The sequence below is a fragment of the Bemisia tabaci genome, chromosome 1 (genome assembly GCF_918797505.1).
Source record: "Bemisia tabaci chromosome 1, PGI_BMITA_v3".
NCBI lineage: Eukaryota > Metazoa > Arthropoda > Insecta > Hemiptera > Aleyrodidae > Bemisia > Bemisia tabaci.
The window spans coordinates 24,095,103-24,108,158 of NC_092793.1; the positions used below are offsets into that span (position 1 = coordinate 24,095,103).

The 13,056-nt window shown below is 37.5% G+C and overlaps 1 protein-coding gene across 1 annotated transcript in view; it reads left to right on the forward strand.

Annotated features, from left to right (window-relative positions):
* The window catches only part of LOC109041172 (uncharacterized), a 151,316-nt gene extending 139,507 nt beyond the window's left edge, over positions 1–11,809 (forward strand). Inside the window, exon 4 of the mRNA XM_019057405.2 lies at positions 7,012–11,809. Within this exon, the coding sequence (XP_018912950.2) occupies positions 7,012–7,140 (129 nt within the window). The 3' untranslated portion in view covers positions 7,141–11,809. The remainder of the gene's footprint in view (positions 1–7,011) is intronic.
* The last annotated feature ends 1,247 nt before the right edge of the window (positions 11,810–13,056 follow it).

Below are 13,056 nucleotides of genomic sequence, written 5' to 3' on the forward strand. Positions count from 1 at the left end.
TTTAATCGTCATGATATTTCGTGAAAAAGCCAAGTATTTGAGTCGTAAGATGGTCACAAAAATGTAATATTTCATCGTCACTTTATGACAAAAAGCAATGTCTCCCTTCAAAACACAACGATTCTCACGGTGAGTAGTTTTCATGTTGAATAAGAACTGTGAACATGAGATTTTTTGCCTTCGATGTCAGTGCATATTCGGAATGTTCAGTGTCTCATTGTTCCGATGAATTGCACCGATACAGTTACTGGATGGAGGGAAATATTTGTGACAGCAGTTTACAAGTTTCTTGATCCACAATAACAGGTAATTTCAACATTGATACCAAATAAAAGTTTGATGAACACTGTTGCAAGAGAAAGAGGAACACGTAGAAAAGAGAAAAAAAAAGAAAATTAAGGAGAAGAATGAGAAGAATGAGGGGGGAAAATTCAACCGATCGCTCTTTTTTGAGGACATTCCATGAACTTTTCCGTCAAATTCTAATTTTTAACCCAATTCGACAAAACTTGCTTAGCTGAAAAGTTTTCCACCGCGATTGAAAGTGTTTTCTTGCGTGAACGCTTATGATTTATAGAAACGAGTTTTAACCATTCGAAAGTAAAACTTAGAGTTTTGACAGGGAACACTCTCGACTATCCCAAAAAAATAACATTGAAACGGCTCGGTTCATTTTCGTGTCAATGAAAGGCGTAATGTGACATTTTAAATCAACAAATTACTGACCCGCACTTGACAGTCCATGTTGAAAACTTAATCTCTTATTTTCTCTCTATTAAAAATTGCGTGCGGTGTCTAGAAGAACTTGCATTAGAGCAAAACAAGCTTTATAAAAATTCCGGATGGGCAGCGGCAACGCGACATTATTAACATCGCTTGAATACAACTATTCGTACTCGAGGGATGTCTAGGTTGCATACACGATGATTTGAAGGCGCTTTGGCTGCGCTCTTCTCGAAACAATCCGCTTAGCGCGCTAAGCCGCAATAGGGCAGTAAAATGTTGTGATGACGAGGGTGGAATCTGAGAGATGCTTAATATGCTCGCTCTCATACCTCACTCTTGCACTAGGCATCCTCTAATTAACGCAATGAAGATGCAGTTGCAGGAACTAGCATCATTTTGCGTAGCCTCTCAAATGAAACAGTCTTTTCGAAAAGGCTTCTAGGAACGAACTTGTCCAACAATTCTGAAGGATAGTTGAAAAAAGGTGCCTTAAAATGTTGAAATCATCGGTAAATCGAAAGGGTGACGAAACGCACAACTAAAAACGAATGCCACTCGAAGTAATATTTTGCTACTATTGAAATAATTTTAATATTGGGTAATACCTCTTGGAAAATTATTTCTATATAACTATTAGGTCGAACTAATTAACGATTTTTTAATCACATCACAGATTAATAGATTGGTATATAATTCCTAGAACTCATGAATGAAAGCATATCCATTTTTTAAATTAATGAAGTTTCAAATGTTTGATTGGCTTGACAATACTATTGTTGCTCAGACGCGATTATCACTGAGGTATTATTGAGCCTCCTCAACTTAAATGCTTGTAAAGAAGTCGATATCTATCTAAATTACTGGTTTGCTTAGAGTCGATTCTCCACAATAACAACTGTAGAGAAAAACAGCGTTACTAAGTGAGAATCGGCGCTATTTATGGTCTTTCCTTGTTTTCCCTTTTTTAAGGGCTGATCTGTTTTAGAGAACAACGGGATTAGCGCACCGTATGAAAGATTCTCAGTAAAATTTTATCCGGGATCTCTCATCGTAACCCTTTTTATCTTTAGTTTTGCGGATCCTCTTAACAGCAATATTTAATATTTAATGCATAACGTAAAAACCCCCGATTCCCATCTGCCTTGTTTTTAACCCCCCCCCCCCCCCCGATAAAGCAGGGCAGATAAAGCAGGGATATACTCCTGTTTAGCAGTTTTATCGTCCTTTGAGCTCGTAAAGCATCTGAAATGTCAGCCATTTTACAGCCTAATAAACGAATGTTTAACGCGAACCCCGAGTCAGATGGCATTTTAAAGAAGAATGTAAAATAGACCCGTAAAAGTGAAAACTTTTTTTCATATGAATGGAACGATTGTATGATTCAGATGAAAGCTCTTCAAATTATAAAATGTACGAAAAATAACTTATGTATGAAAAAAGTAACACCGTGAACCCGCAAATTTCTACAGTAGTATTAACATTATGCTGGTTGAATGTAGAAAATGCGCATATCAGTCGCAACGTTTAAAAATCTCCGGTTATACTCTATTATCTTGGCGAGAAACAAATGGAAATGTTTCATTGCAATTTGGTATGATTTTTCTTAGGATAATGATAAAAATATTCACAGAAATTTCTGATTGAGACTTTTGGTTTTTTCCCTTAAAAAAATAAAACATTAGTAGAGACTTTACAACATCGCAATTTGAGATACGCATTCTTTGACCATTAATGCACTATTGTGGCTTTACAACGAAATTGAAAATTAGGTCATAATGACACATTGTCTACCGCGGGTAAAACTCAGGCACCGCGGAAAAATACTACTCGGTTCTAATTATTTGCCCATGTGGTTCTGAAAAATCAGTCATAATGAGCGTTTTGGCCATTGCAATCACAAAATTGCTCTTGTACACCAGCGTGATCATTCTAATCAGGCGTTTTAACACCGACGCCCTAGTAAAACCAACCAGTAAAATGGTGCGACTCTTTCGCACCAGGGACTGATTTTGAATCAAGAGGTTAGCGATCTTAGACTCTCACTCGTTTGAACTTTTGGGGCGAATCAATGAATCTTTTCGTGTGAAACTTACAATTATGCGCCTAAATGGGACTTAGATTTTTACCCCTTTCAGAGGCATCAGTTTTCTTTAAGAGCCGCTTTTCCCAACTCACGATTTTCTAAAAGGAGGGTGTCTCTTCATAAAAAATAAAAATCCGAATGTTGGAAATTTCAGATCGCTGCAAATTTCGGGGTAAACGGTAGGTGGCGTAGTCTGTCAATTTAGAATGTGTGATAAATTAAATTCTGATGAACTGTTGGTAATCATCAAAGCGTGGAATAATCGAGTTTTCTCATTTTGACGTTTGAGATTGATAACTCTCGTAATTATTCGAGCATTGATGTAGCCTTACAGGTAAGCGTCACGGTAAAACGAGAATAACTTGACCCAGTCCAAGCGGGTGTTGCGGCGATATCGATAAGAACAAATTTGAGTTCTCTATATTTTCCTCCAATTCCTTCATATTCCTCTATACATATATTCCTCTATATTCTTCATTTCTCATCTAAATTTTCGTTTATACTCCTATTTTCAAAATTACCTGTAAAGACGTTAATAGCCTGAGTCGCTGAATGTCTCAAAATTATAATAACTAACTAACTATATTTTTCATTTTGATACCATATGTGTGTATATATCTTACCCACTTTTTACGATGTGCTAAACTTTCTGTTGCATTAGATTGACGGTTTGTTTGATAATGCCGTGACTTTTAGTATTCTGGAAGCGATCGCATTTGGGGATAGAAAGAATAGAAGTACATTCCTTTAGCACCGACAGTATACATAATTGTATTTTGGAATTTTATCAGTATATTCTCTATCTACCCGTTTTACACAAACTGATTGCGGTGGACGCACGGGTCGGAAGACAATATGTTGGAGTCTTTCACGACCTCTCGAGCATGGAGCAGGAAATTCAGGAGGCTGCACTGCACTGAGGATTGGCCCAAAAAGGCCGAAATGCGTCTGCAGTTGCCTTCCTGAATGGACGTAACTAGTGTTGCACCAAACAGCATTTCTCTTTGAGGAAAAACTGTTCTTATCAGGGCCGGATCTATCTACTTGCCGCCCATGGGCCGCCTGTATTTTGCCGCCCCCTTCTCATTCGTTTTGAAAAATCAATATCATCAAATGAACCATCATATGAACGTACCAGCGCAGCGGAGGAGGGGTGCATAAGACGCGTTTACTCGTGTTGAACAAATTTTTCGGGAAAGCTCTGTCAACAATTTACTAGCAAAGGTTCACGGAACTTTGCGCGAAAATTAAGTTTCGCAAACCTATCTGTGTGTGGACAAGGCCTTCCTTTCATAAGAAATGAACGAAAAATGAACGAAAAAATTATGAAAGAACAAACATAAATGTGGATTCATGATTTCAACTTCCGCCGCCGCGCCACGCCGACCGCACCGAGTTTGACGCAATGCGTGAAGTATTCCCGCAGTCTTGTAGGCGCTATGCGTTTCACGCTGACCGCAATGATCACTCTGTGTTTGATGCAATGCGTGAAGTATTTGTGCAGTCTTGTAGGCGCTAATATGTGTTACATGCCGATCGCCGCGCCGAGGACTTCTCCTTTTCATCTCAAGTCCTCGTAATCATTTCTCTCTAAGTCGCGCCGTTCCAGGCCAAAGTGCGTGTTTGATTTCTCTCTTAACTCGACTAATTGAAGGTGCTTTCTCTTGTATCACTGAAAGACGACAAAATTAGAAATTACTATACTCTCAGGAAATGAGAGATTTTGTCGCCTTTTCTCGTTCGTAATTTTTTTTCCAAATCCGATATTTTTTTACACCTACATTTAAAAAAATCGCAAAATTTGCCGCCCCTTTTAGATTTGCCGCCATGGGCCGCGGCCCATGTGGCCACCCCTTAATCCGGCCCTGGTGCTCATACGAGTTTATCCCTCCGTATTGAGATTTCAGCTGAATGCTGAATTTTTAACGCGCGTTGGCAAAAAACTCCAACATATTGTCTACTCGTTGTTCTGCGAACCAAGTCGAGAAATGAGAGAGGGGGGCGATGGAGGAGAGAGAGAGAAAACTATCACCAAATGCGATAAACATCACCGTGTTCATAAGGATTAGAAAGGAGTCGCATATGGCAACTCTTCTTTCGGATTTCCATTTACTGTGAAAACAGTATGGAAAAGCTGCAAAAAAGTTTGAACGAAGACATAAGTTTTATTAGTTCCTCGTAACACGGTGTGAAGGAGAATGGAAAAGTTCAGAGTTAGAATTTTTGATCCATCCTGTGTTTTTTCTCTCTTCTCTCGCAGACCTCTAAAACACACATCTTTCGTCGGATGCATTTCGGAGAAAAAAAGTTCTACAACTTACAGATCTCAAACTATGTGCTAGCTTCACACTCGTTTTATAATGAGTTTTCAGGGTTGTGTGTGATGAGATCTATCTCAACTCGCACTATAGTTCGCCTTTAGAATTTTTCCCGACTCCACCTCTTTTACCGAGGTATTTATTAGTGGTCCTAATGCCGTGTTTTCCTAAACGAAAATCCGACATAAAAATGTGAAACCACCTATATCACTCAAGGTGAGTGTGTCAAACTAACTCGAGCGTACCCGACGTACCTTGCATACTTTTTTCCCCCTAATATTCTTCGGGGTATTTCTCCCCTCATCTTTTTTCCAAATTGAATCATAGATCAGATGCGCCGGTCACAACATCGTGTTTCGATGCTTGACTTTTGTAGATCATCTAAAAGTAATAAGATCTGTCCAAACAGCAAGTTTTTACGTTCGATATAAACAGAGATACCGCCCTTTGAAAAGTCGGGCTTTTGACGTCGTACACCGCGGTAGTGACACCCTTGGTTTCTTTCACCTTCTTGCTTTCATCAGTCATAGTGTGACGCAAATTTGCACCAAACTCAACGTGAAACTGAGATGAAAGCAAGGTGGAAGAAACCAAGGGTGTGACTATACCGCTGTGGATGACGTCATAAACCCGACTTTTCAAAGGGCGATATCTCGGTTGATATTGAACGTACAAAGTTGATGCTTGGATCCTATTATTTTTAACCTCTCTACAAGAATCGAACATCAAAACACAATTCTGTGACCAGCGCAGCTGACCCATTTAGCAGTCGCATTCTTTTTTCCTAATATTCTTCAGTTTTTTTCTCCTTTTTTTTTTCTTCGGCAGCTAGTGCTAGATATCCAGCACTAGCTCTTAGGCTTACCGAAGATTTACAAGATCTACGGTTTACATTAACAGAGGTCTGGTGGTAGACATGCTAAATTTCTTGGGAGCGTACAGCCAGACTGTCTATTAGTTACTGACAAGTGTTTTTCTCCGAGTAGAAATGTCTGTTTTGTGCTCTAGACGGCATCGCTGATTTTCTTGAAATTGTAGTTCAGCACGACCGCGCAATTATATGGAAAGCCATCAACTGGAGGTAACGCTGTTTCCCTCTGTCCCTGCAGGTACATGCTAGTCCTGAAAATGGAGGAAACTTTTTACTATCATTGAAACTCCTTCAGGCTAATTTTCCATTCCTTATCTCATTTCTAAACCTTTCTCTCCCCTCGCCTTTAATGGAGTTAGGAAATTTACTTAACTATGAACAATGGTTACTTTTCTTCCCTTCTCAATCTTCCTTTACTTTTTCGTTTCTCCCTTTTTTGGTGATATTTTTTCTAACCAAAATTCAACTGACCTTTTTCCTTCCTTAATAAAAAAAAAAAAAAAAAAAAAAAAAACAGCCAGACGATTACCGTATCGGCTCTGTATTCTTTTGATTCTATAGAACTTTCATAGTGTAATTTAGGAATGATTTGATAGGACATTATAATGCTAAAGGCTGAAGGTGGCTGTTTCTGTGGTTCTCGTTACAGAATGAGTGAATACGTTTCTCTCAGTTTTCAAGTATCATAATTTCAGGGGAAAGATTCCCCCTCTAGACTGCCAAAATTTAAGCTTTGCCAATTTATTTTTATTTATTTGGATGCGGCAAAAAAAAAAATTAGGATATATATTATCTTAGTTTCATCGAAGCCCCTGTGACCGTCTGATGTTATGCGCTTCAAACGAACACGCTCTCTATAAGTTGTTTCCGCTTAAATTGGCCATTCATTTGACTATCTGGCTAAATTTGAGCTCTTTGCAAACATTTTTTTCGTGCTTAAAAAGGTTAGACAGACTTCCAATGACTTATTAGTACTAAGCAGATGCTAACGGACTTGTTTTGATGTGTTTCAGGAGCTAGACCAGGAGCTGCTCGACATCGACCTGACGGACCCGGACCTGCACAAAGCGGCCACGAAAATCCAGGCGTCGTTTCGAGGTCACAAAGTTCGCAAGGCTGAGGAGGAAGGGGAATCGAATTAAGGCCATTGAGATCGCTCTCAAGTCCGGCCAAAATTGGCCATCCCTTTTCGATCCCACAAAGGCAATCAGTTCCTTTTGTAAAATGTTCCGTTCTGAGCTTGCACTTTCCTTTTCCCTCTACTCTCTCTTCGAAATTCACTCTTTACATATTTTAGGTCGATGACGTTACCCAGACCAGTGGCGACTCTCGCAAGTCGGCGATACTGCCATTTAAATGCAGGCAAAATAATCGACATCTATTGAGACAGGCATCCGCACCTAGAATCGAGTGATTATAATGGAATTAAATGTGCGAAGAACAGTGCTACCAACTTGCGAGAATTGCCACTGACTTTGGACGACGAGTCAGCCACTGGCAAAAAGCCGGTTTCCTAGGAATTAGATTGCAGGTGGTGATTTAAATTTTTATTGAATGATTTTAACATTTGTATGGCCTTTTAAAAATAGTAAGCCGTTGTCTAATGTATTCGAAAGCTTTAATTGCCGTACGTAGTCAACATCGACATTTTCCTTTATTTTTAAAGTAAACGTTGTCATTTTGAAAAAAAAAAATAATAGTCGATATGTTCTTCGCCTGAGAGGACAATAACTACTGTCTAGGATATTCGATGGATAGCGTTATATTGCGTCTTATTAAACAAAGATTTGACACATAAAAGATGATTCACGAGTAGGACTTCGATCTGATTGACTCTCATTTTCATGTCGTAGTATTCAACCTCGAAAATATTCAACCAAATGTTCCAATGAGTATAAAGATGAAATTTTATGATATCAGAGAGTTCAATATCTCTAATGAATATTCCTGTTTAAACAATATCGCTGATTCGCTGATGTAGTTCTAACCTCGGTGATTCGATTGGATGAGGTCCTCCATGAGAAAAATACGCGATATAAGTACTGTGCGAAAGTTTTTGACTGAAAGAGTACCATTACAAACTAAATAACTTGGTTGATGTGAAACAGAATTTTTAATCGCAGAGCCACCGCTCGAAAGTTGGTCAATTCCTAAACATCTCAAACTGGCTCCTCGTCCATAAAACCTAACCTCTTGGTTTATTATTTTCGCAGTGTTTACTGAGTTTTTATCTTTTCTGGATTTTGCAAAGAATATACTCGAATTTCAAACTCTGCTTTAGGACTCTTTTAAAGCTACTTGTTCCTTTGAACATTTTTAAAGAGTTTTTCTACCTTTATAGATTTCTTTTTTTGTGAATAATTCTCATATATTTACCGCAAGTTACTTATCTTAGTTACTAAATCTAAAAGTCAATTTTAAATATATCTATACACAGCGTAAAATTCTCAGCTCCCATCCTACCAATTTATATTTTTAGTAAGTATATTCATTTTGTAAAAGTTATGGCTCAGTTGACGGATTCAAAGATCTCGTTGTCAAAATCACACAACATTCCAGTGTTTTATCCGTAATTACCTGACGGGAAGTTCCTCAAATAAATTAAAGATTTCAAGGAATTTCTCAACAGTCTTTCACTTCCTCTAAAATGAGCTAGAACTTCAGGATTGTGAGCCATCGGTGAAAAGAGTAAACTCCCAGGTACAGCAGTATACGTCTCTCCGGTCAAGACCAACCAGAGGATTGTATTTAACATCCGGAGATCATGCAATTGCGCTGATCCAAATCAAACACCACCGAGCAAGACAATTTATTTTGAATTCAGGTCCAGATCGAAGTCAGCGAAACGGTCTCCTCTTTATTCTCTAATCGGGGGATTCCGTTTTCGATCTTGATTTGATTCACGCATTCTGCAGACTGTAAGTCAAATTAGTTTGCTATTCGATTATTAAAGATCTCAAATTATTGTTGTACATTAGCTCTGTCCACTGATGATTCTTAATCCCGCAAGAACACTCGCCCACTTTGAACCTAGATTTTTACTTAACAATCAAAACTGTTCTACAAGACAGCGATTAGTTATACATAAGTAAATACACAGTTTCATTTACTATTCTGGTAGTTGTTGTTTCCTTTTCTTTTGTAAATAAAATTGTAATTTTTATTTGATTAGAAATAATTAGAACGAACTTTATCTCTTATTGAGCCCAGATGAAAAATCTTCACACAGGTTTTCTGAAGAATGCCAAAAAGAATAAAAATACAAATCAAATTATGAGGTCAAACTGTCACGTCTTCTCAAAATCAAATAGAAGTCAGGTAATATTTTCTCAAAGAAATCAAAAGTGCAAAATAAAATGGTTCTCCAAAATTACTGTCGGTTAAATTAATTTATAATTATTATTCTACAATTACTGAGCAAAATCAAAGAGTCTTATTATGTACCCGGATAATTTTTTCGAAAACATGATATGAGGTTTTAATTATTTGGTTTAGGGAATCGAACCACCATAAATGATATTTACTCAAATTTTTAGCACGTTGTATTCAAAGTTGAAGCTCTAGTAAGAACACAATGACGAGAAAGAATCTAAAAAAAGCTTCTCTCCATTGATCTATTCAGTTAGAGTTGACAACAATGGTGGTCAGTGCCCGTAAAGTATGAATAATTCAAGAAAGGGTACGATTGGTAGCAATTTGAATGTATCCAGCCCTTTCATTCATTCGAATTTTCAGTTATAAAGGGATCAAAAGGTAGGAGCGCGATACTCCGAACAAAAGAAAGCACTTCTTTTTCGTTTCGGCCACCTCCGGTTTTGACCAATGGAGTTATTTTTATGCTACGTCTGAACAAAATCGCATATCGTGCCTAAAACGATTAAAACTTGCGAGAAAAAGTTTATTTTCGGATGTCAATAAATGATTCTGACGAACCCAGTGCTTTCACAAAAGAAGCATCACGCGAATAGTTTGTTTGACCTATCATGTTGTACAGAGGCAGCGTGTCACTCGCAGATTAAAAATAAAAGGATGAAATGGGTATTTTATCCACGTATCGTTGGACTTGTTTACAATCGACGGGTTAGTAGTTGCGTCATTCAATATTCGATTTATTCATGATTCCACCTAAAGAGTATTAACTGTTCTGATATCGATCATTTTGACGCTCAATTTAACTCCCTCATTGAATGCCTCATGCTACCTAGTCAGACCATGCCGAGAAAAAACGAAGTCTAATGGAATGTCTAAAATTCCGGAGCATTACATATATGTAAAATTAGGGAGCTTTAACCAACAGATTTCTTAATAGAATATAATGAATGTGTCTGGTACGAAGGACTAGACTAAAATCAAAAGATAATATTAAGAGGGATGACTATGTTGATCAGACGACTTATAAATGAATTGCAGGTCCTTTGAGAGGACGAATAATCGGCTAGCTATATAAGCACCTCCTTCTCCTTGCTGGCCGACAACCAGTCGATTATTCGATTCTATTTTTGAAGGTGTTGCGATGCAGTTGTTGGTCGTCCTATCGACAAACCCGACCAATCGTTTAGCTACATTCATTCTTCCATTTGTTTCATGCACACGACAAACACATAATTTCCATTTTCGGCCTGTAGGTGCATCCAAGTATTTAAAACCTAAAAAACTAACGAGTGATGTAACAACAATTTGGGCGTATTATTTTTGAATAGTTTTCTTGACAACGTTGCATTTTTTCCCACATTTTATCGGAAACTCTTGATTGTAAGCATTTGCCCGTCTCATCAGAAGTAATTCCATCTTATATCAGCAGTTGCCCATGTGTTGATCCAAAATTAGTGAAAGCCTAAAATATTTTAACAGATTGAAAAGTGTGGTCAACCCTTGATATATTATTAATCAGGAGTTTTCAAAAATTATACTAACGGATTTTTAAATCCTTTAGTTCAGAGGCTCATGTTTAAAAAAGAAAAACTTTCTGCAATATGTATATAAGCAAAATATATGAGTAGATATGGATTTTTTGAAGACTAATCATCATGGATTGTATTCTTATTCTTGACATATTAGTTCATAGATTCTAGTATAATCAATAATTATTCCATTTTACCACATTCCAAATAATCGAGGGTCGACACATTAAGTTTAACGAACAGTTTACTGTCATGATGGTTAACTTGCAGCTGCCCCTTTAAAATTTGTTATTTTCAATAATGATGCCATTTGTTGCGGTAAATTGTGATAATTTTCTTAGTTGAAGTGGTTTGATCTCTCTTTCACAACAAATTGATTTACTGTAATTTGTTTGTAGCTTTATAAATTAGTGATTTTCAGTGTGTGGGGAAAATGAATGAATGATTCATCATAATTGACGCAGAAAAATTACATTTAATTCGGAAGGCAAAAAGTGTTTTCAACAAGATCAATATTCTAGTTTCTTGTGAATTTGTATCAATTTTTAATTTATCAGTTCCCAGTGAAAAACAGATCCTTCTTGAAAATTTTAACACTGGGGAAATTTGTCAGTCAATAATAATCGAAAATGACCGAAATTCCATTGTGCAAAATATTCAATAGAAGTTCTTTTTGATTTTACTGGACTAGGAATTGAACTTAAAAAAAAATAACTTCTGACCCCCTACATCATTAATCACGTATCATGTTCTGGTACTTTGAGTTCTTAGCTCTAGTCTGGTGCTCTTTATGAAGTATACTGATTTGCGGTGAAGAAATTGTAAGATAACTGTTATTTTACTGGTTTAAAGCATTACTTTGTTACTTTAAGTCTAGTTGCAAAAATACACGAGGCTTTATTGTAAATTACGACGGCATCAATTTTTTTTCCAGTAAATTTGAATCCTCACATACTTTCATAGTAGCGTGCAGGGCCCGATTACCGCACAGGCTGGCCAAGCTGAAGCCTGGGACGCGATCTTCTTAGGGGCGCCAAATGTTGAATTTTATCGAGACTATGAAGGGAGAATAAAATAAAATCCTCCTCATCAGGTGCGGAGAAATGTGTAGAATAGGTAAATCTATGCTCCCCGAGCCCTTTCTCTGGGCTCGGAGGCCAAAAAAAAAGGAGCAGGAGGGGGGAGGGGCGCAAAGGAATCATTAGCCTGGGGCGCCACATTCCTTAATCGGGCTCTGCTAGCGTGGGAAGCTATCCGTAAAGTACTGAACTCTGTTTACCTCATCTGGACTTACGTCTTCAATAGATAAAATTGTCTCCTGTTGGCAGATTTCTAAGTGCCAAATCATATTCCTTTATTGTCATCACTTTAATGTGGACCAGTTTTGAAGTTTCATTATTTGTGTTTAAAAAAATGGGGTTCCTACCGTTTTGGCCTCGTCCTCTTCCTGCAAAAACGGGGAAAAATACAACTTTGGATCCCGCATGCAATAAAACTTCAAAACTGAGTCAAAAGTTTAAAGCAAGGTTAATCAGCAAAAATCATCAACATCATCATCATCAACAAAATCTGTCATGCAGTAACTTTTTAAATGTTTTTTTATCTCAGTGCCAAGGAGAGGCTTCCACGAGCAACTGTTATTCACTGAATACGTGCTTTAGATCTAGTTGCCGAAAATGTGTTTTCTTTGTTTGAACTCTTTGCACATAGTTAGCTTTTACTATAAATTAGGCTCTAAAGTACCCATTTTTATAGATCGAAATATTGCACGAATTTGAGAAAATAAAGAATGACATTATAAGCACGAAACACCAGCGTGCTTAAAAGATGGCTCAATGCATAGAATAAGTGCACAAACTGCAGAATACGGCTGCACAAAACTGTATCAGCCGAAACGAGGTTCTTATTCGATTGCGTCTATCAAGTTGTGGTGCGATATTTCAATACTTACAAGTATTTTTTGCTCGAAAATATGAAGAAGGGAAAAAAAATTTGAAAACCTGCTTTGAAAAGTACGTTTCCTCAGAGACTCTGCTTATAACATGTGCCGTTTTCAATTTTTGGAAATGGCTGTACACTTTTTCAAAGAAACGATAGAGCTGCAAGCAGTATACTTTTATGTATGTCTACCGTTCAACTTCTTGGTGGCCGCTGGCT